The 24,330-nt window shown below is 32.2% G+C and overlaps 2 protein-coding genes across 3 annotated transcripts in view; one reads left to right on the top strand and one right to left on the bottom strand.

Annotated features, from left to right (window-relative positions):
- Nucleotides 1-16,499, top strand: part of LOC111502266 (dual specificity mitogen-activated protein kinase kinase 7) — a 44,808-nt gene extending 28,309 nt beyond the window's left edge. Inside the window, exons 8-10 of the mRNA XM_023156294.2 lie at nt 1,562-1,811; nt 11,928-12,120; nt 14,621-16,499. Coding sequence (XP_023012062.1) covers nt 1,562-1,811; nt 11,928-12,120; nt 14,621-14,768 — 591 coding nt within the window. The 3' untranslated portion in view covers nt 14,769-16,499. The remainder of the gene's footprint in view (nt 1-1,561; nt 1,812-11,927; nt 12,121-14,620) is intronic.
- A 729-nt stretch (nt 16,500-17,228) lies between these two features.
- The window catches only part of LOC111502276 (uncharacterized), an 89,785-nt gene continuing 82,683 nt past the window's right edge, over nt 17,229-24,330 (bottom strand). For both annotated transcript variants that reach the window (XM_074182411.1, XM_023156305.2), the window contains exons 23-28: nt 22,375-22,536; nt 20,988-21,203; nt 20,273-20,526; nt 19,428-19,648; nt 18,952-19,136; nt 17,229-17,789 (exon numbers count right to left, since the gene is read on the bottom strand). In XM_074182411.1, the coding sequence (XP_074038512.1) occupies nt 17,430-17,789; nt 18,952-19,136; nt 19,428-19,648; nt 20,273-20,526; nt 20,988-21,203; nt 22,375-22,536 (1,398 nt within the window). In that variant the 3' untranslated portion in view covers nt 17,229-17,429. The remainder of the gene's footprint in view (nt 17,790-18,951; nt 19,137-19,427; nt 19,649-20,272; nt 20,527-20,987; nt 21,204-22,374; nt 22,537-24,330) is intronic.

Here is a 24,330-nt window from a genome sequence, read left to right as displayed (position 1 = left end):
ATAGAATATAGTTTATCCTAATAATAGTTTTCCCCGTTCCTTAAGTTTTTCTGTTGAAGAATTCTGCGTTTTATAGATGGACTTTCGTATTGATCGATAACTATCAATTGAAACTAAAAAATATAAAATAAAATAATGATGAAAAAAATTTTAAAACAAGCTTTTATTCAAGTGCCCTAAAAAGATCAAAATAAATTTTTAAATCACATTAACCACATTCATTAATGAAATTATAATAAAAGCTTGTCGCGATAATTTCAATTTGTAATTGTAATTGTAGGATTTATCAGGTTTGAAATTTATTGCAATACCTATTTGATCTGTCAGAATGTTTTTTAATTTGAATTTCATTTGACTGAATATGTAGAGATTTCTTCTAGGCATCGCGACAAGCTTTTATTATAATTTCAATTCTGTAAAGTCATAAATGAATGTGGTTAATGTCATTTAAAATTTTATTTTTATTTTTTAAGGCATTTAAATAAAAGCTGGTTTTAAAAGTTTTTTATCATTATTTTATTTCGATTCATCCAATAGTAGTGGAATTTCATGAAATCTCGGAAATAGTATATTGTTTTATCAGGGACCTTTCAAGTAATACGTAAGCAGTATGGGTGCGCCGGGGGTCTTTGCTGTGCTTATTTTAGATGACACGGGGGGCGGGGGTCTAGATGATGATTACGTCAGCAGTATTTATTTACTTTGTTACACATATGGCAACCCACACATTGTCTATGTTTGAAAACGAAACGCATTTTTGGGGATTCCCACAAATAATGTTTACGTTGAGGTACCCGCTCAGAACCTAGTAGGGTGCATTATTCAAAATTTAAAGGACCACGAATTTGAATTGCTTGATGAGAACGACTAGACATTCCAAAATCGAATGAAAGTGAGTAGACACCATAAATTTTAAAGAAGTTTTTTTTGTTTGAAATATTACTTGATATTATATTTGTACCCTACTCTTTGTTGTGTCAATAAAGTTTGTTTTAATGAATATTTTTGGCCATGTATGACGTCACATCAAGGGGGGGTTCTAAAAATGTGACAACCTGTGACCAAAGACAGGGGGGTCTAAAAGTTCTAAAATTCGTGTAACGTAATTTATGGATGGCCCCCCTATGTTGTTCATGAATCAATAAAAAAAATAGAATACATTAAAAGAAAAATGCATATAACAATGTTTAAGTAAGCACGGGAGGGGGAGTAAGAGCTTTGCTTACTTTTGCTGTCAGGGGGGATGGGGGTTAAATAATTGTAATAAATATGCTAACGTAATACTTGAACGGTCCCTTGGGAGAAAAAGTGATATTTTGTGTGGCAACATGTATGGGAGTCCGTCAACCACGAGAGCCACACAAAACTTATTTCTTTGAATGAAATATACTGTTTTTTTTTCGAATGTGGAAAATGCCAATCTTTTGAAAATATCAAGAAATATTTTAGTCCTTACACTTTCAATGCCTGTGGCAGTTAATTCCATTTTTATTTTAACAAGAATGACTGCATTGATTATCGATGAGTCATAATTTTAATTTTTTCTTTTATCTAAAAATAGGATAAGGCATGCTGTTCCCCATTACCAACACGTAGGCCTTTAGACAGCTCAGCTGACGCTGCTTACCAACATAGAAGAGTGGCCAGTGAGACACGATGGAGATCACCTAGTAGTTCACCTTTACCTTTGAGAAGTCAGTTCAAGACAGATGATCAGCAGTACAATTGTGGCAATACCAGCCCCATAATTCTCCAAAGATTTTATCACCAACAGAAGCAGCAGCAGCTGGTCAAAGAAGCCGAAGAATCTGGTAGGCATATTCGAATACAAATAGTATCAATGTTTATTTCAACGAATTATCTCAATATGAGTGAGGGATATAAAAATATTCTTATCAAATAAAGATTCACAATCTTCAGTTTATTCGTATGGCTTCAAGTTGGTTCTAAGATTGTATATAATTAATAACAATTTATCGTTATAAAAATTGAACTTTGCCTTCTGTTTCCAACTTATTCATATTTTTGTCCTTACTGTTCATTAACTGTTGAATCTTATTAGTTGTGAACAATAAAGACATTTATAATTATTATTATTATTATTATAAAAGTTGGTAATACGATTTTCAATTGCACTGTTTATCCAATTCATGATTCGCAATCAATCAATCATTAATAAGTGACCCCAAGAAATATGAATGTTTAAGAGAGAGAAAGAAATACGTTTATTGACCTAAGAAAGAGTTCTTGTTGACATTGTTGTTATGAACTATGTCAAAGTAGTATAAAAGTAATTCCTAAAAGCCCATTTATATAAAATAGGGTGTCAAACACATTTTTACGAAACAAAATTAATGCTATACAATTCAAAATTGAAAAAATTTCCTTAAAAAAAATATGCTATATTATAGTGACATACAGTAGTAAACTATAATTTATAAAAAGTGCTAAACTAAACTACAATAGGCTTTATCAATCAGAATGTCGCCGAATTTTTTCCTGAAAATATTCAAAGAATAACTCTTCAGATATATGGGAACTTTGTTGTACATCTTTATTCCATTGTATATCAATGAGTCCCTCACCATTGTTTTTGTGGGCAGGGGAAGTCTGATCAAGTTAGCTTGACGTGTATTCTAGTGTGGCTGGTTTGTATCATCACGAGCAGATATATTTTCATGAATCAGACTTACTGTTTCAAGAATGAATAGAGATATTATTGTCAGAATTCGTTGTTCATTGAATAATGGTTTGCAGTGATCTTGGAACTTTGCCCCGCACACATACCGGACAGCTCGCTTCTGTAAAACAAAAACAGTCTGCAGCATACTTTTGCTGCATACTCCCCAGAAAGCAATACCATATCTTATATGTGCATCCACAAAGGCAAAGTACGCAGATCTTGCAAAGGTTCTACCCAGTTCCTTCAAAACTGACTTCACTACAAAGTAGCCAGATGCAAGTTTTTTATTCAACTTGATAATATGATCCTCAAATTTAAGCTTATTATCAATGTGAAGTCCTAAGAATTTGGAGGACAATTTCATCTCGAGAATGTTGTTATCAAACTAAGAGGTGGGAGGAGTTCACATTTGAAGGTGAGGAGATGGGTTTTATCAAAGTTTAAAGAAAGCTTATTTGAGTCGCACCAGCTCTTAATTTTTTCCATGTCTACAGTGGCATCTTGAGCTAGTTTTGTAGGATCTTTTTCCTGCCACAGCAACGTTGTGTCGTCTGCAAATAATGTGATGCTAGTAGTTAGATCCAGTTGCGTTATATCATTAATAGACAATAGAAACAAGATGGGTCCTACGATGGAACCTTGAGGGACACCTGCTTTGATTTCTCCTACACGTGAGTCGGTTGAGAGTCTTACAATTTGCTTTCGATGCAATAAGTACGATTAATGCAGATCAAAAAATATGAAACTAAATATTAACAGGAAATGAGTTTTTTCTGAATGCATGACATATAATACATCTTGATTTGAGGATAGAAAATGGTAATCACTTTATCAGGGATTTTTGGGACTTTTTTTAAATGGTTTTTGAAAACATGTTCTGGTGATGAGATTTTTGGATTCCGTAGTATGCTATTCAAATTGGTTTCAACTTCTTCAAATTTGTGTCTCAATTATCAGGTTGTTTCAAAAGTTTAGTCTGTTTTAATATCATCTGTTTTGGTAGCTCCATTTCTTAGTGAACATTTATTTTATTGTGTCGTGGTATATATTGATCGATAGAGGATTTTGTACTTCATACATTAATGCTGTTCTAAGATACCGTCACAAGTATATCATGTGTTCTGAAACACGAGTTTCAGAACACATGAGAGAAAGAAACTAAATATAAGAAACCCCACAGCTTGATTGAGACTTACCTGAATAATCGTTTCCAGAGAGTTTTTTATAACAAATGATTTTCTGAGCTGAGGCCGATTGACCTAGGTGTACCGCAGGGATCGATTTTGGGCCGGCTTTTGTTCGTTATTTACATCAATGATTTTTACAACTATATGAAGCCATGTCACAGTGTACTATTTGCTGACGATACATCCTTGATATACTCTTCTATGAATTATTCAGCTCTTGTTGATAAGTCTATGGAAATACAAGAAAAAGCGGAGCACTGGTTCAGTGTCAACAAACTCATGATGAATAAGGAAAAATCCCAGAACATGATTGTTTCTATGGCTCTGCCATTATCTGAATTCCAGTGTGTCAAATTATTGGTTTTACTCTGGACAATAGGCTAAATTGGTCAAGCCACATTTCAAGTTTGAAAAGTAAGCTATCGAGTGCCTTATTTTTACTTAGATAGCTGAAACCAATAACAAATTTCACTACGTTGAAAATAGTATTTTGCTCGCTCATACAGTCTCACATTTCTTACGGTATTCTACTTTGGGGAAATTCTAGTGATGCCCAATGCATTTTTATATTTCAGAAAAAAGCTCTGAGAATTCTTGCTGGAATTGGTTTTAGGGATTCTTGTCGTGAATCATTCATCACACATGAAATTATGTTGGTGCCTTCTTTGTATGTTTACTCAAGCCTATTAGATATTCACAAAAGGGCCCCCTTGTTTCCCAAGCAATCCAGTTCACACAATGATGATACATGTAACAGCAATTTTATTAGACCTCAATGTTTCAGGCTGATGAAATCACAAGAAAACTCCTATGATTTCACTTCAGAATATTTAGAACATTTGCGTAGACACACTTTTGACGCAAGGAAGATGCTCGCCGAACCTCGGCACTTAATTTGAATAGTATTATGTTATAATGTACCCTGTAAACTTGTTACAAATTTTTACTGTTTATTTTATTTTATAGAAAACTTTGTACCTTGCACCTATTTGTTTTTTTGACTTGTTATAAATGTATTTTATATATAACATGATCAAATAAATAATATATATATATATATATATATATATATATATATATATATATATATCTATATATATATATACATCCCGATATCAATATGGCATCCATACATTGAATGCGCTGATAGGGCGTCCATCATAATTTGAAGAATTTACCGAATATATTTCATGGTAAGTACTAGAAAACTGATTTCTGTAGGCTGGCATGACATTTTTACCACCATAAAAAAATTGAGTTCACTATTGATTCGATAGTAGAGCGTCCGTCCGTCAAACATTCATAAGAACTCCTCAGTATACACCATCATCAGACATCTGATTGATAATAGGGAGTCCAATAAGTATATTTTCATACATGAAATAGATTATTGGGAATCCTTACAACGTTGCCAATATTTACCGCATTAAATGTAGGCAGCAAGTGGGTTTTAATTTCTTCACATCTGTTTTTCAACAAGCGTTGTGCCAACGACAAATTGCGTATGGATTTCAGGTAGCCGGTATGTATTTCATTTTTACATAGGTACCAAGTGATATTGACTGATCATGAAAAGTTTATTCCATAACGAAATTTTCAATATCATTCGATAATTTTTGTCTTGGTTGGCATATTTCCATTTTAACACTGTATGATATTTAAGCGAGCCGAATATAATGATAGGAGAAGTGAAACCGACACATGCATGGTGTGATTATTGAAAGTTCAACTTTAATTACAAAAAGTTCATTGTATATTTCCATTAGAAAACAGCAAGAATTCAAAGTATTCAAACTAGTTGAAGACGCCAAAATGACAGACGATAGGATAAATAATATGAATTACCAAAGAATGTAAATATTCACGGCCGTAGATGACGCTGTTTTCAGCGTTTGCGTGGTTTGCAGGTTTTTGTGCCTGACGTTTCGTCTACTACTGCGGTATACATTATCAGAGGCGATGTGGTAACGGTTGCAAAGCCCGAGTTCGTGGTCGAGTTGTTGTTCCCGTTAACTGAGTTATTGAGCATTGAAAAATTTGGTTGTTGAAAATTGGACGTGCCTGAGTGTTTTGTTGAGCACAGTCATATTTACTCAGTGTCATATTTATTCCATTTGGCTGATACACACTACACAGGATAGCCATCTAGAAGGCATCAAGACCTGTCAAGATTCATTTCCGTGTATGGTATACGATTTTTCGAGTCATGCATTTTTCAATATTTCTTTAAGGACTGACCTAAATATTTTTTAATTTTTTCTAGAGTTTTTCGTTTTTAATACGCTTTTATTAGGTCGACCTGTATGTATGTATGTAACTATGTAGTCAAATCTAAGAAAACTAATTTAACCATCTTTTAAAGATCGTAGCGTTATGAAAATTGGCAGTTTTATGTGATTTTGATGACAATATGGTAGGTACTCTGGAGCTGATCTGATGATGGAGCCGGAAGATAGGCACTAGGATTCCATGATGAAATATCGTATCATAGTCGTGTTTGGTCTTGTAATGAACGTGAATCTCTTTTTATCAATGTGCTCCACAAGATCACATTATAAAAGTTCAAAAACATTATATTTTGTTCATTATGATTTTTTTTAGTAACATAACATATTGTTTTAATTTTTCTATATATTTATCATTATATCCTGTTTCTGTATCAAATAAAGACATTCGGTAAGTTGAACAAACTGTTTTAGCGCAATTTGTTTATAAATTGTGTATGACCGTATGGGAATTCAAAAAATTTTTATCTTCATAATATGATATTCAGAAAAAAATACGATTTTTAATTGTTTATGAACGTTTTTTTATATATCTCGAATGTTCAAATGATTATTCGGAGAATGTTTTCTATTTTGAAAATCATAATTGACATTTCTCTACAAATTGACAGAAACATTTTTCATAATTAATTTTATCATTTATTACCAAAACAATTTATTATTAACGCATTCTTAACCGTCAGAGTTAGTATCTGAGTTTGATACGTAGAATGCCTGAATCAGTTTTCGATATACTGGATGGTTAGTATTTTGTTGATCAACAATCATGCCGTACTCGAAGTTGAAATTGTCATCATCCCAACAACATCGGATGCACTCATCACTGTTTTTCTACTGCTTTAAGTTTTACTGCAGTTAGATACCTACTATGCAACTACAATGAACTAGTTTCAGTAATTCTAAACCTGCCAATGATTATGGTGTTTTCATGGGCAAAAACAGAGTCTCTGTTTTTTCTCATCCCCAATCTGTAGCTGTTGAAAGATTGTTAAGCTATGTTTGAACTTGACTAATCTGATCAAGAAGTGCTTTTTTCCGAACTTTCTTCAGCAGTCTCCGAAAATTATGGTTGAGGTGTCATTCGATTCGGAATAGCGTCTAGAAAGTTTTTGAAAACGGACGACTTCCGAAAATGAAAATAGCAAAAGTTATAAACAATTTAGAGAATAATAAAGAATGGATTTAATTTTTTGAAAATATTTCTAAAACTAATTGAGATTTTCAAAATCGAAAATTCGAAAATAGGAAGAAATTTCCTATAAAAAAGTTTCAACTCCCGGAACTGTAGGACCAATATATATAATTTTCCCGAAGCCCTGAAAATGAGCTCGAAATCGGCTGTCTGGCCGCGCGTGAGCCGTGCCTGTTTGGGCCATTTTTACTAAAAAAAATTTCAGCATTTAAAATATATAAATTAAGGAATGAAAGAATTCAGGCATATACTCAAATGATAAATGAACAATAATCTGTCGGTAAAAAATGTTTATTGCAGTTATTCGATTTATTACGCTATTGTTAATTAACAATTTTCTATCGCTCGATCATCAACAAATCAGAAGTTAGATGAACATATTTCTTTAAAATTTTTATCACTCATTGTTTAAAAATTTATTATAAACAAATGCATTGTTTATAACATGATTGAATTTTTTTTGGATCTTAATTTTTGATAAAAATCATGATTTTTTTCAATTGTCTCTTGAAGAAATTTTTACAATGCAAAAAAACGCATTTGTTGAGTAACAATTTTTTTACCACCAATTAATAATATTAAGAAACCAATTTTTTAAAATAATTATTCATCTTGTTTTTAATTCGGAACAAAAACAATTTAATTTTTAAAATTCTCCATTGTGTATTGAATAAACAATTTGTTATAAACAAATGAATGTTTTCATTTCATTTTTGTTCCAGTTGCAATTGATGAATGAAAAAAACCATGCATTTTTTTATTCACTCCATTTTTTATCGAATTTATAACAAAGTTTTAAACAATAAGTGATGAAATAAAAAAAATATTTTTATGTAGCTTCTGATTTAAAAAAAACATATCAGTAATAATGATGAATAAAAAAATTTTTTCGATTATTTATTAAACTTTTTCATTAAAAAATGCAGTAAATTGTTAATAAATAATTGAAAAATAATAATTTTTCAATATTTCGAAAATGAATCTATTCCTAACCGTTATAATCATAACTCTACGAAAGGAAAAAATTTCACACTTTTAGTTTAAAGTGTGAAAATATTACATTTGCAATAATGATAATCGAGTGATAAAAAATTGTTAATTAACAATAGCATAATAAATCTAATAATTGCATTAAAAATTTTTTACCGACAGATTACTGTTAATTTATCTTTTGAGTATATGACTGAATTTTTTCATTCCTCAATTTATATATTTTATATGCTATAAATTTTTTTTTGTAAAATTAACCTAAACACGCACGGCCTACACGCGGCTAAACACCCGATTTAGAGCTCTATTTCAGAGCTCCGGGAAAATTATAAATATTGGTCCTACAGTTCCGGTAATCAGGACTTTTCGATAGGAAATTTCTTCCTCTTTTCGAATTTTTTTTTTTCGATTTTGAAAATTCCAATTAGTTTTTGAGATATTTCCAAAAAACTGGACCCATTTTTTATTTTTCACTAAATTGTTTATAACTTTCGCAATTTTCATTTCCGAAAGTCATTCCGAAACATTGGCAAATGTTTCTCTGAAAATAGCTCAGCATTCTTGGATTATTCTTTCCTTCAGTGGCTTTATTGAATCAGATTGCGTCGTCTTTAAAACAACCTATTTTGAGTAAGTGGCCCAGAGGAAAAAATCTAGAGGAGATAGGTCCAGGGATGTGAGAGGCCATTCAGTAGAATCTCTTCTTCCAATACATTGATCAGCATAATTATTATCTAACCATTGAATAACTGGAACTACAAAATAATAAGGTTTCCCATTCTGTTGAAAATGTAATACATTTTCTTTCAAAGATAAATTGCCGTGTATGTCTCTGTGATTCTCTAATTCATGAACTATCCGAGGTTCGATAGATCTTTCTAGCATGTGATCATACATTTCGCCATTTACATTTTCTTCTATATACAGTGTGTAACAACGAAAACCTAACAGAGCCGTTTTTGAATATAAAAAGTAAGATTTTCAAAAAAGCTCGAACACGTCGATTTCTAATTGAAGGGGGACACCTTTCAGACTAATCAGATTTTTTGTAGTACGCACCCCCTCAGAGAGGTGCGTCCGACGACCTTTATTTAGATGGGGAAAGTAGGTCGAGTGGCACCTTGTTTTAAAGGTCTTTCGAATACCTTCACAACTCTGTTAAAAGAAAATTTTTGTAACGATTAGTTTTCGAGATAATTTGAAGTTAAAATTGCCATGTTGATAATACATTAGACAGACCACTCGGTAACTTGTATACCTAAATAAAAAAAAATTCAAGCAGTTCTTCTTATCAATTTTTTGTTAAATAACAACGTTCGATTGTTTTGTTGAAACGGGTCGTGTATTGTTATTTGTTTAAACATTTCTTTCACTACTGCCGAAAGGGTTTCAGTTATTGCTTCATTTTTTGGCAACGACCAAAATGATAATAAAACATCAATTTTATTTAACGAGCAAAAACCTGGTAAACACCTAAGCAGAAATCACGTTCTGGATTTGGTCACAAAATTCAGGGAGACAGGTTCGGTTTTAAATGAAAAAAGTGATGTTCAGAGAAGGGTAGTGAATGACGATAATGCGATTGTAGTGTTTGGTCAAGTCATCGCCAATCCCAGGTTAAGTACCAGAGGTTTATCCGCAATGGCAGGAATAAGCCATATGATCGCATGGAGAATCCTTAAAAACCACAAATACCATCCTTACAAAATTAAACTTGTTCGTGAACTCAATGAGGATGATTTTGACCGAAGACAGGAGTTTTGTGAGGGCATGAGTGAAATATTAATGCAAAATCCCGAACTGCTTTATAACATCTGTTATTCGGACGAAAGCTCATTTTATTCAAATGGTTGCGTGAACCGTTACAATTGCCGTTATTGGTCGGATGAAAACCCAAGACAATACGCAGAAATACATACCCAACATCCCCAAAAGTTGAATATCTGGGCCGGAATATTAGGCAATCATATTATAGGTTCATTTTTCATTGATGGAAATTCAACCGGTGATTCTTATTAACAACTTCTTGAAGAGGCAATTCAACCTTCATAAGTAGGTGCCACTCAATTTACCTAAAATGTAATGGTGGTAACCAACCCCATCCCCCGGAGAAATCTCCTCGTAATAAACAAATAATTCGACATCAAATGGACACGTATTAGCAGGTTGTCATAAAAAGCAAAAATTTATTTTTTTTATGAGAGTTCTGAACGTAACTTGCACCTTAAAAACAATTTGATTTATTTTAAAAAGAGTTGAACTCAATGCAAATACCTTTAAAACTTCAAATTATCTCGAAAACTAATCGTCACAAAAATTTTCTGTTGACAGAGTAGTAAAGGTATTCGAAAGACCTCTAAAACAAGGTGCCACTCTCCTTCCCTATCTATCCCTATCTATTATCGAGACGAATAAAAAAAAATAGAAGAGGCGTAAAATATTCAAGTCTTAATATTAATGCTACGATGGTAAAAATCATGTTTTTGAAAATTTACTAAATTAATAATAGAAAATAAAATTTATTCTGAATGAATTCTTTTATTTGATGAACCAAAACTTACTGCATCGAATGTAGCTTTGAAAAGTACCATTGAAGAGCATATCTTAAGAGCTTTCAGATAATGTATCACAAGTAGGTGGTTGCCTTTCAAAAATATGAAGTTGTGGTGGCTGGGGGCAAGGGTGTGAGAGAAAAAACAAGTTAGTCATCACATCATTTGTTTCTCCCTTTGTATTATGAAAGTTGTTTTCAGCGACTTCTTATATTTTATTTGGTTGCTCAGAGATAGATCTTGTAAGTTTTCAAATTGTCACCCTGTGTATGAAACCGGCGCCGACCTACAAACATACCAAATCAACGATATTTCTAACAAATCATTGAGACTTCCCTCTCGCAAAAACTATTGCATTGTTGTCAGTTATATGGACGCCTCATAATCGCTCACATGTATGAAAAATATACGGCACAAGTATACGCGTACCTCCCGAGCGCCACCAAAATAAAAAAGACTCAACTAGAATATACGCCAATACATATAATTTTGACAATGAAATTGATAAATAGGCGCCCATCTGAAATTTTGTCAGATGGAAGATAGGGAACCTCTGAACTGCCTGGCATGGTGAAACAATTCGGCGTCCATATATGGACGCCTCATTGAAACCGGACGCCCGATTGATAGAAAATTGTAAATGTACGGAAGCTCTATTGATAGTTGGATATATATATATATATATATATATATATATATATATATATATATATATATATATATATATATATATATATATATATATATCATTATTTCTTGTAAAATTGAAACGATAATAATCGTATAAATTTTGTGGGAGGTATGTTTATGAAAATTTATTGTTCCAGAGCCCTGAAGAAGAATTTAATTAAATCAGAAACGTTGCCAAGAAAAAAAATTGTTTAAAAATAAAATTGATCCTGTTGCCCAAAAAATTATTGGATCACTTAACTATTTAACGGATTATAATATAAGTTCTGTGATTGCAGGGTAGCTTATGTATTGTTGTGTATGTATGCTTTATAATTGAAAAAAATTCAACAGATATATTTGTTTCAGGTAAAAAACGGTTTGCTTCCTATATAAAGCTGCAGCTTGGCGGCGATCGGAGCGGGAAGTCTTCCAGACATCAAAGCCCGGAACCACCTCCTCGTCTCAACAGGCAACCAAGCGGAGACAACCAGAGTCCATTGGCGATGCGTAGAACCTTCCTGGAAAACCATTCGGCAAACTCTCCTAGCTTGTCTCGAAGGTAAGTAAACTGTAACTAAAGGATCGAATGTGTTTTGTTGGAAAACAAATTGTTGGTTACTTTTTGATAAAAACTGTTTTGACTAGTAATATAATTCCAATGAACCCATCAAGTGCCACATTATGTATTTTTTAACGTTGTTTAGAGGTAGCAACCCATCTTATTTCATTATTTACCAGATCGGATGCCACTCAAATATAATATTCTGTTTTTGAAATAAGAAATGGTGAGGAGTAGCTATATCTCAAGATATAGGAATAATAAAAACACTTGAATTTTTTTGTTAAACTGGAAAATATTTTCTTGGGTATAGGAAGACTTTGATAACTTTCAATACTATGTGGCTGTTCATTGAACTTTGTGAAATAAAGAATTCATAAAACTTCGTTTGTTAAATATGTAAATATTATTAATAGATCTTGTAGTGATAATTGTGACCTAAAAATCTTAGATTTTATCAAATGAAAATAGGTAGAAAAGTAGGTCGGTAGCCGGTTGGGTTGACGTGGGTGCTTTGCCCCACTCACTCAATCGACCACTGTGTGAATTGGTGGTTCAAGTCACAAGCCGGACGATTGATTTTCACTTGCTGTAGTCCATCCCGTGGTTAGGAATCACACGATAAAAGGTAAGACCTCGTTAGTTCTTAGCTCGCACAAGCTTCGACTTCAGTGAGTTGCCGTTCGTAGGGGGGCGACAGTTGGTTAACGGAAAAACAGATTTTAAACATGAAGTCATTGTAAAATATAACAATCTTTTAGCAATAGACTTACATAATAGATTCAACAAAAAATAAAATGAGTCATATTCCTTGGTTGTCAAGCATCTGGGGCTGAACACTTTGATCCAAATTGAATAGGTAAATAACAGAGGCACAATAATCGAAGTGTAGTCATTGTTGCTTTTTCACATAATAATGTTAGATTGTATTGAAAGACTAGGAGATAAGATATCCTCACAAAAAATTAGAAAATATAGTTTATTTTTTATTTTTAATGATATATTTAGAGTGTGGCAAAAATTAAAGAGGGAATATTTGTAGGCCCATGAACAAGGAAACTGATAAAGGATTAGAGTTTTCAAAGGAAAAAAGACTTATTAAATGAACTCATCATATAAAGCTTTGGGATGTAATATGTCCTCTAAAATACACATGCTGGACTTTCATCTGGGCGTTTCCTGCAAATTTGGGTATAAAAATGGAGTTCGAAAATGCCAACAAATTATTGTTGGGCACTTAGGACCCACCAGTAGCTATATATTCACAGAAATAATAACTATTTATTTATTTATTATTTTTACAAAAATATGTTTTGATTTCACAATGTGCCAATTTTTTTCTTTGAAATGTCATTGTTTGGTGGCCCTAGTGTATCCAAAATTTGATATTAGTTTTCATGCGACAAAAAAAATTAAAATTTTGTTAACCAGTGATAAAACATCACATTCATTAGCTTTCTATAGGTTAAAAAAAATCAGTGAACTTGACAATGTTGACGAGGATGACATTTTCCAGTTAGCTCTCTGCTTTGTTGTTCACTTCAACTTCATTCAGTGCTATACTAATAAAGTCATTAGCTTCCATTTATGATTAACATCTATATTCTTCATTTATTTTATTCAAACATAACTAATTATCCCATAACGTAACGCCCATTCGAATTACCTTGTGTTGATAATCACTATTTTAAAGTCTTCATATACCAGTGGTTGTAAAGGAATATTTAATTCCATTTTGCTCCATCAATAATCAACAGAATATAAACACTCTTTGAAATGGTTTCTATCAAAAAGTATCTTAGAATGAAACAGTGTATTTGCTGTCAGTATATTTTACTTAATATTTATGTATTCCCAAGAAACTACAATGGTTTTTACAGGAAATTATACAAGAAATATTCATATATAAATATATAACTTCAAAGGGAGCTATTTCAGAATTGGACTAATTAATACAAAAAAAAAACAAATTAATATGATTATTTAAATTAATGAAACCAATTTCTATTTTGAATTTTTTTGTGTTGGAAAATTGGTTAATGTCATTTGGTAATCCATTACATGTAATTATTCCCTTGTAAAATGTAGATTTCCTGGAAAATACAGCAATTGAAAACTCGAAATGTCATTGTGTAATCCACAACAGGAAAATGTAATGGGAGTAATTTCTACAAAAAAATTAAAAGTCAAACATACTTCAAATAGGCTGTAATTAGGTAATTATGAAATTCTACTATTTTGATAAATAATTGAAGCATATGTTCAAATATTGGTATTAGATAAATTCATTTACAAAAAACTTGGTGTTTTGAAAAATGTCCCATTATAATGTATTACAAAAGATATGTATGTCACATTTTCCAGCCTTGAAACAATAAAAACTTCAACTAGATATTTTTGCACTGCATTTGCCAATGATTCATCTTATTCTGTTGAGTTACTTGAAGATGGTAGTGAAATTTTGGATAAAAGTTATATATTTGATATCCATTTCTTTCAGGTATATCTCGCCTTCGCCTCCCGTTCCTCCTCCCAGGAGGTTATCGGAGAGCACTTCAGTACCTGGGTCTCCTCAGCACTTGAGAGCTAGATTTCGCTATACTCCAGAACCCCAGAGAAGATTATTTCAAAACCATGATATATCATAGCAGTGGGCTTCTCGCCCAGTGGCTATTTAGTAAAAATTATCGGTTTCCACCATACAACAGTCGAAAACGGTAACTAGGTAAATTCTGGAGTAGGATTTTACACACCATGTGTCGTGAGGCTACGTACCACGTAGCATTTTTTGATACAAGGTAATTTGATCTTTAGCTTTTTATTGTATCTCGCTGTTATTGAAAAGTATTGATGATCCTCTTATTCGATCAGGCAGTTGTTGACGATAAGAGACTTTTGAGTAGATAAAACTTTACACAAATATTGTGCCTATAATGGAAATGAATCTATGAAGAATGTGGAATATATCTCGACTCCCTTTGTTATATTGTTGTTGCCTTCATAAATCCATAATTGGACTTCTTTGGAAACAGGTAATGAGGTAACTTTATGTAAATGTTTTGAGATGTTGATATTATAGAAATGAGGTGTTTGTTTCTGCAAACAGAATTTGCATGAGATTCAAATCTCACCCTGTCTCACCACTATGCATTTTTTCAATATTCTCAGATAACTCCACTAGAAGTAGTTTTCTACTGCTCCAAAAGTTTCTAAAGGAAAATAGCCTTTTGTGTTCATTGACGAAATAATTTATATGGCAGTATTTCATTTTGGCTTTCTCGAACAACGAATGTTCAATTCGACAGTTTCCTTTTCCTTTATACATTTCTCTGTTTTTCAATGATGATTCTTACACATGCTATTTGATCTCTTGCCTCGAGATGAAGTTGCTCGTTACATTTTCTTCAACTGCCAAGTGTTTGTCACAGAAAGGTGGCAGAAATAACGTTAGTATTTTTCCTGTTATTTACTTGTTTTTTTTTGTGTACTTCCTCACGAAGGATTTAGTCATCTTACATTGCTAGTCTTTATAGTCCGTCAGGATTTTCAGTTGCTGGTGTATTATTTATTTTGGCGAGTTAGACATGTTGCTCGATATGATATTTCCAAGTGAATGTGTTCGTATCTGGCAACATGTGTTATTTTAGAATAGTTTTAAGAAGATTTTTATTGGACTGATATTTATTACGAGAAAAAATAACTCAGTAGGTTTGTTCCTTGCAAAATCGTTTATTTTTTCTGTCATTTCGTCTACGAAGAAGCTGTGGTAGAAATTCTGACTTGAGAGTTGCTATTTTGGAATTCATTTAGTTCTAAAACTTCAAAATGGTACTGTTGTTATTTGTGAAGATACTTTTTTATAGGAATCTTGAAACATGTAAATAGTCAGATCTTTAATAACCTTCACATCAAAGGGAGAATTCAGTACTGTTTGTAATATTAACTAGGAATGAAAATAAATTTACAGCATTTTGATAAAAACTGTAGATTTCTATACCTCGCTGAAGGATTCTATGTTGACTATAATATCAATGGTCAGTGTTTCTATCCCTTCATGGTTTTAAATGCAAGTTTTAAAAATTATCTTGAATGTTATTTTTTCCGCTATGTTTATATTAGTTGAATGAATAATATAATAATATTAAATTTGACAAAGTTGCTAATTATTACTAATTTATTTTTACGAAGGCTGTTGAAACTTAGTTTTTCTCAAAAAATAGTGTATTTGAAATGAGTGTGTTTATATTTTGAAATATTTCTAATTGTTTTTAATTGTATATAAAATTTATAGATGCAATGCCATACCTGAGATATTATGTATAGTTTGATTTTACTATTGTAAATATACCTGATTGAAATATATTTTGAGGCGAATGATATATTTTTGTTTATTTGTAAATTGGTTATAGTTTCCGAATCAGAGAGATTGTATGAAATGAGATATACAAATTTGGCTATACGATATTTTGAGAAAGATTTGACAGAGAAATGGAAAAGAATCTGATTTTCTGTAGTATCCAACTACTTTTGATTGTATGGAAGTTGCTACTAATTTAACGGAAAATCCTGTACACTTTCTTATTTTTTTATTCCATAAACTTTGAATCAGCATCTAAACTAATATTATGAAGAAAAATATTTGTTTGTTTTTTATAGGCTACATTCGTACTGACAATAATTTTGTCAATAAAATAATTTTTGAATTATTCGCGAGAAACCGTCTGAAATCTTGGGTTTAGTGGTTGAGATTTTGTCACTTTCAGTAATGAATGAGTTGAAGAGTATTGATTTTGAGAAAAAACCCAAAAGTTGCCTAGAATTACAATCCCGCCCATGTACTTCTGTTGGGTGTAGCGATCCGACTTCTGAATAATGACAATCACGTCATCATCATGTTGCCATGATTTCTTTCTTCTCCAGCTACAGGGTGTTTTTTAATCACAATTCGGTATTTTGCATAACGATTTCTGAGCTATTCTTAAGATGAAAAGGAATCCCTGAAGACTTTCTCTTTCGAAATCCATGTGTTACAAATAATTTTTTCTGAAATATCGATATTTGGTCATATGGTATGTGTCAATCTGATTTAAAATGGATTTCAAGAGGATATTACTAATGAAAAGTCATAAAACCCCAAAACTTTTAATATTAACTATATACAATCATAGAACTTGAACTTTGAAATATATAAAATGGCAGTGGCAAAATATGTACATTCTTATGAGAAAATAAATAAGGGTGCTATAATGAAATACAATCTTGGATCATGACCCACGTTCAACATTATCCTTCTCCTATTTTCGTTATTTTCATCTATAACAAACAGGACCCACCGAGAAACCAAAAGCTTGATTGGGGTGTCCATAATCCACAGGAAGGAAGTCGACTATCGGAAGTTGGGACAGTTTCTTGGTTGTAATCTCGAAAATAGTCTCGCCTTTATCAGTTCCTGTTTTACATCCGTCAGAAATTACATCTGGCTTTAGACCGTTATTGGAGAATTCCTGATCATTTTCTCCCAGCAACTTGATGGACAAGTCGTACTTGTAAGTTTTAGCGTTATACCAAGCTATGCTGTTGATACATGTGTATGTGAAGTTCTGATGAACTTCTTGTGATAGGAGTCTCAGGAAAGCCATCTGAACGGTACCGACGGTTTCGTAAGAGATCTGAAACAGAAATAATTCATTAGAGATATGCTGTATTTTGCTCATATTGTTCATGACAATAATCAAAAATAATCTTCTTGAAAACGATTTTTTATGTAGCACAGGTCCACCACCAGGTAATTATTTATACAAGTAATATACTGCCAGTATAAAAAATTGTAAGACTCACACCTACGCTAATGTTACTCAAATGTATATTGATCTCGATATGAAAGATTAGTCTTGCTCAATATTTTATTAATAGTGAATCGAGGCTATGTGACGTTCCCAAGAAATATAATCTCAAATTAATTTCAAATAAGTCTTAGCTGATTTCATTTGGAAATCGAAAAAGTAAACAGATTATATGCCAAAGTATCTTGATATATGTAAATTATACAAATTTATCAGTTGTAAATCTCCGAATATATTATGATTCTGATTTGAAATTTTATTCAAATGTTAATCAATTCTTTTGGTATTCTGAAACTTCTTCACATACAAAGACATCATTTATTGAAATTTTATTCAAATGTTAATCAATTCTTTTGGTATTCTGAAACTTCTTCACATACAAAGACATCATTTATGTCTTTCACTACAGATTCAATTAGCCAACTCCTTAGTATTTTCACAGTTCAAATATTGTGGCTCATTATATGGACCTTTCATAAAGGAAACCTATGAAAATTGAATCCAAAATTTCTGTTATAGATATGTTACTGGTCTTAAGAAATATGATCATACTAAAAAATACAAAAGCTTAAATCTCTGTTCCCGTAATTGATTAGAGGAGTGAAATGTTGACTATTTTACCAAAATTTTTATCGTATAGGACTATCAAAAAATCAAAACCCACAGCTCACTAAGGAGTATTCTTTTCTCTTTAAAGTACTGGGGGCTACAGCACTTCCGAAACTTTCATTCTAGTTACGCCAATGCAAAATATATGAACTTAACATGTTAAAAAATATTATTGTATATATATATATATATATATATATATATTTATATATATATTATATATATATATATATATATATATATATATATATATATATATATATATATATATATAAAATTAAACCATCTTTCATTTGTTTTGACACTCTGTGAACTAGTACTGTATTGAGTTAGTTTCTGATCATTGTGTATGATGTAAATTAGGTATGCATATACTCACCTTGAAACCACCTTTCAAATTAGAATACCACTCTTTCTTCTTGCTTTCTTTTCTCCATGGAATGTTGGGCATATTGGATGTATGCACATCTGGAAATACGCAGGTCTCTCCTTCGGCTGTCATATTACAGTATACATACACAGCATCGTCTTTCATACCCAGATTAGGATCTATCCAATACCAACCTATAATCATATTAAGAAAACTGATTTACTAAATGTACTTGAAATGAAATTAAATGCATATATAATAGTGTTGTGACAGGCCTAATTAATTTATTTGTGAATTCTCAGTTCTGAGAGTGGACATGAAGAACTAAAAAACAGATGGATCGAAATAGTTTCATTTTATACTGGATGCCTGTACTCCCTTAGAAAGGGACCGTCATAATAAGTGGGAAATGTATTTTAGGAGAAATTTAATTTACATTACATACAAACTAAAGTTAAAATTACATATATAAATAATTTTCTCACCATCGGTGTAATGTGAGTGCCCATAATATAGATCTTTGCAAGTCATGGCAGGATTTTCTTTGGTTCCTGTAGGTTTTCGGAACTTCTCTAATTCTTGTCTCATGGAATAAATTGTGCTATACATATCCAAAAATTTCACATTAATATCCTCTTTTACTAATGTCTCATCAGCCTGGAAGTAGTCCTCTTTCTTTGATTCAATTTCGTCTTCATAGTCACTACTGAAGGGTCATATATGAAAAAACAAAAGTTATTTAAATTATAGATTTCATAACAGAGTATCATGGGAATGCAAACAACCACGCATAAGTCCGACTTCAAAGTGGAAAATTGACAAGAAAAGGTTTTTGTTTTTTATTTCTCAATATTTCAACAACTTTGGGAAACTTCCCGAGAAAGGAAAAAAAGAAATTACAATAACAACTCTTCAAAAAGATATGTAGGTAATGCAGGTCATGTGAGAATAGTTGTTTCAAAAGAGTGTTTGTTTTCTTGTGGTTTGGATCTGAAAGGAACTTCTATGTATGATTTACACACCTAAATTTGTACTGTAATTATTAGTTTCTTCTTTTGTTTGGATATTTTTTGATTAGTGATTGAGAAAGAGAAAGCCAAAAGGTTTTATTTTTTTGCCAAAAAACAATTCTCTCCTGAAATATCCCATTTACGACTTCAATATTGAAATTTTATAAGTCGAGATATCAAGATATCGGCTTTAATCTCAAAATTCAGACTCAAAATCAAAAATTTCGACTTTGTAAGCCGAAACTTCGACTTCTAGTCACGGAATTATACGAGAAACATTAAATTGAATTATAAATGATGAAAGTGAACACATTTCTTACATAAGTTCCTCCACACTTCTTCTTTTTCTGGTTATTCCCTTATCAACAGAGGAGGTCTGCATTTGAAATAGCATTTCCGGCGGCAATAGAGGCATCTCCGCTGGAGGACCAGGAGGGCCTTGGGGTCCGACTGGACCTGGTTCTCCTTTCATTCCCGCCTGGCCATCTGAACCTTTAGGACCTGGAGGACCTTCTAGACCGGGTAATCCCGGGGGTCCGTCGTTACCTTTGGGACCGGGGAGACCTGGAGGTCCCTAAGAAAAATATGGCTTTGTAAACTCAGGCAAATTATTGTACGAGGTTACAAGTAATTCTAGAGTACCTTCATTTTAGTAGAATATTTCACTGAATTGATAAAGAATATAATTATTACTCAATAGAGAACATGCATGTGTTTTTCATCCTTTCAAATGATTGATCTGGTTTCCAGAAATCTCAAAAAGTGAAAGAAACTTCTGTGAAATCTCTGTGAAAAATTGTGATACGTTTCTCAGCACTTTCAAATGTGTATTATGAAGAATTGAAATCTATTCTTTTGATACAATATCAATTTGTTGTGATACCATATAATTGTCACAAGAACCAAACGTGTGTGTAAAATTTCAGTTCAATCGGTCGAGTTAACTGGTTAAAAATTCAGTTTCAATATTTGTCCCACACCTACATAAACAGGTTATGTTGAAGTAAAGCTTATAAAAAATAATTTTAAACTTACCGCAATCCCTTTAGGTCCTTCAGGGCCTCTTGGACCCCTTTCTCCTTTCACTCCCATATCTCCTTCGTCTCCTTTCATCCCAGGATTTCCGATTTCTCCTCTGTGGCCCTTGGGTCCTCTTCGACCACGATCTCCTTTCTGACCTCGTAAACCTTTTTCTCCAATCTTGCCTTCAGACCCTGGTATACCTGGCGAACCAGGAGGCCCATTTTCTCCCTAATAATACATTTTTAAATATGACAATTATAGATCTGAGGATCAGTGTGTAGTGTGTATGCTAGATGATGTGATAAACTTTAACTGGTTACATTGGTTACTCTTTGGATGTTGATTGTGTATAAAAGTGTAATATATTAACATTCTAATTAGTCTAAAGCAAATGTCTCTATATACCTACACAGTAGATTTAATGGAATGGAATCAGAAAACAACTACTCCCCTGGCTAATACCACGAAGGGCGTTGGATTATATCCGACAGGCGTCAGTGCAGGAATCTTCACAGAAAATTTCCTGCATATGCAATTGGCAATACAACTGAAAGAGTCGACCTTCAATTATGAAACGGGCACACTTGCAGACCGATTTCGGGCTTATTAGCCACTCATCAGTGCTCCAACCTAAAGTCAATGATATTTCACAATTGAAAATCGGAATTCTTTCGGAGTATTTCATTCCTCTTCCGAAGTTGGACCGAACATCCATCTAGGAAAAGAGGTACTAACCAACTGCATATCCGTAATTTGCCCGATTCCTCTGAATAGCCCACTGACTAATAAGAAAATTCTAATTAGTGTTAATTATTTTTTTTTCAGTAACTTGAGTTACAAATTAAAACAAACACACTATAATTTCATGTTTAAAGATGGATATTCGTTCATGATGATCATCATTCTCATCAAACTAGAGGTTTATAACATTCAAACAAGAATTCTGCGAAATAATATATTTCATAAAGAACTTCTGAAAGTCTTACTGTTACGTGATCCCCAATTTGAGAGAAGTACCTTTATTGAACCAAAATAATATATATTACATCAAGGTTTATTATTTAAATGAGTTTGTTCGCTTATAGGATTTGTATAGAGTAAAGTTTATTCTGTTGTGTGACAATTCGCTAAAACGAAGTTGTGACTACTTTAAAAATATACTGAAAATGAAAACATGTATAATTACAACATGAAAATGAAATATGGTTGAAATATCAAGAGAAATTCTTCTGAGCTCAACATGATCCTTATTATAGTATATCTTTCTGAACATTTCTTAAGAGCTTGCAAAAATACATAATAGTGAAAGAATAACCGAAATGTTGCAACCAGTTTCTTTAGTTAAGTCTGAATGCTTAGAGGCATGTCAGTTGTAAATGGCGATATTTTTGAAACTCACTGAAGCACCGGGAGCTCCAGTCAGACCAGGGGCACCTTGCGGTCCTGGAATACCTTGAGCTCCTGGGGATCCCTGTAGTCCAGGCGCTCCAACAGCTCCCTTATCTCCCTTCTCGCCAGGAAGCCCACTGCTACCTTGTTGTCCTGCTGGCCCTTCAGGACCCTGCGAAAGTAAAAGTTATGTAATAATATACCTATACTAAGTATATATTCAGAGGACTATATATTATCGATGACGGAAACTAGAAACATGAATCTAAAATTCAATAACAATGACTAAAAAATGCAACGAAGATAACCTATAGTAGTAAAAATTTTATATCTTCTTGAGAGTACTTGTGAAGAGTAATAATTGAGGGATTGATGTAGGACCGCCATAGGAAAGCGAAAAAAAAATTAGAATACATGAAGAATTTAAATTTTGCCACTAGAAAAAACTAATTTGATGAACATGAAATACTTTTATTGAATTTCTCTGTAGCTTTCACTACACTTAGTTGAAACCAGAGCACACAAAGCATTCAAGATCCAACACCAAATAGCGCTGTTTCTAACCTATAGTTCTTCCATATCGAGGTCCCCAAAAAGGCGGACATCGAAAACTGTCTCTCTCTGCAGTTTTCACTGCAAGGCAACTTGCCGAAACCAGAGCCGAAAATGTAATAGTCTTTAAGAAACACAGGAAGAATCTCCTTCGATCTTAGATGTAAAAGTTTGACTTTGCATGGGATCGCTTTCGGGAGCCTCATTTGTCTTTGATATTCGTAAATTAGGCTCTCTGTCGATCCCACTGATGTCGTCTTCGTAAGGGGTATGCTATCGCCTTTTCTTACTCATTCTTCAAAGACATTTGAGTTCATCGATGCATTTCACGGTTCAGCCCAGCACCTCTAATGGATAAATGAGAAATTCACGAGTCTGATAAATTGAGTTGCCATAGGATATCAGGATCAACGATATTGGAATAAAAATACAGGGTGTCAAAAAAAAAATTTGAGTATGACGCTTATTAAGGACACTCTCATCATAAAAGTTCCTTAAGTAATATAACATGCGGTGTAGATCACGGATCTATTTTATATAAATTATTTTTCAAAACTAACAATTAAGATTGCAGTTAAATTAATAGCTGATGACACTGCAATAATTAGTTTTTAAAAAAATTACAATGAAATCTAAACAGATAATAAAATTAGATTTTGATTAAATTTATATTTAGCTTCAACAACATAAATTAACAGTAAATTTCAAAAAATAAACCTACATGAATATATCGAAAAAAACTGATGGCGTTTTAAAAATGATCATTTTTAAGTATCAATTCAATAAACTGTTCTCAAACCAAATTTTCAAATTCAATTTATTGACATCTCCATTATCTAATATCTTTATGAGGAACATATCTCTCTTAAAATCCTTGAAATCTCTACAGTAATAATTAATAAAATGTGTATTTGGAATCAAAAATAAATTTATTCAAACCAAATAATTTATTAGATTTAAATTCTTGATTCTTTCAGAAATAAAATTAAAATATCAAGTACCATAATTTTCACCAAAACAAGTCACATTCATAATCATTCTATAATATAGAATACCTAAATCATTATGTGTGAAAATTATTGAATCTAAATTTGGAAAAAAATCAATTTATCAAGACGGAATTATATCTACAATTCAATTCAAGAATATGTACTATTTTTCATCCATTTTATTTTCGAATTCCCAACAGTTTTTAAATTATAAATTAATTATAAATCAATTAAAACTTATATTTACTTCGTTACTTGAAGTGTTTGTATCAAAATTTTTACACTCTGTAAGATTTAAACTCTTCTGAAATAAAATAAATATTAAGATAACAGCTTACAGAAAGAGTTTTGGGTCATTGCAGGAAAATATTCTACTACAAAAATAAAAACGACATTTGAAGAAACCAACGTTTTGTTTTTGTACT

Source organism: Leptinotarsa decemlineata, unplaced genomic scaffold, assembly GCF_025532065.1.
Source record: "Leptinotarsa decemlineata unplaced genomic scaffold, Ldec_3_MD MMD2_tig00026328_RagTag_RagTag, whole genome shotgun sequence".
Taxonomy (NCBI): domain Eukaryota; kingdom Metazoa; phylum Arthropoda; class Insecta; order Coleoptera; family Chrysomelidae; genus Leptinotarsa; species Leptinotarsa decemlineata.
Note: the sequence above shows the minus strand (reverse complement) of the source record. Positions and strands in the feature narration are given on the sequence as shown.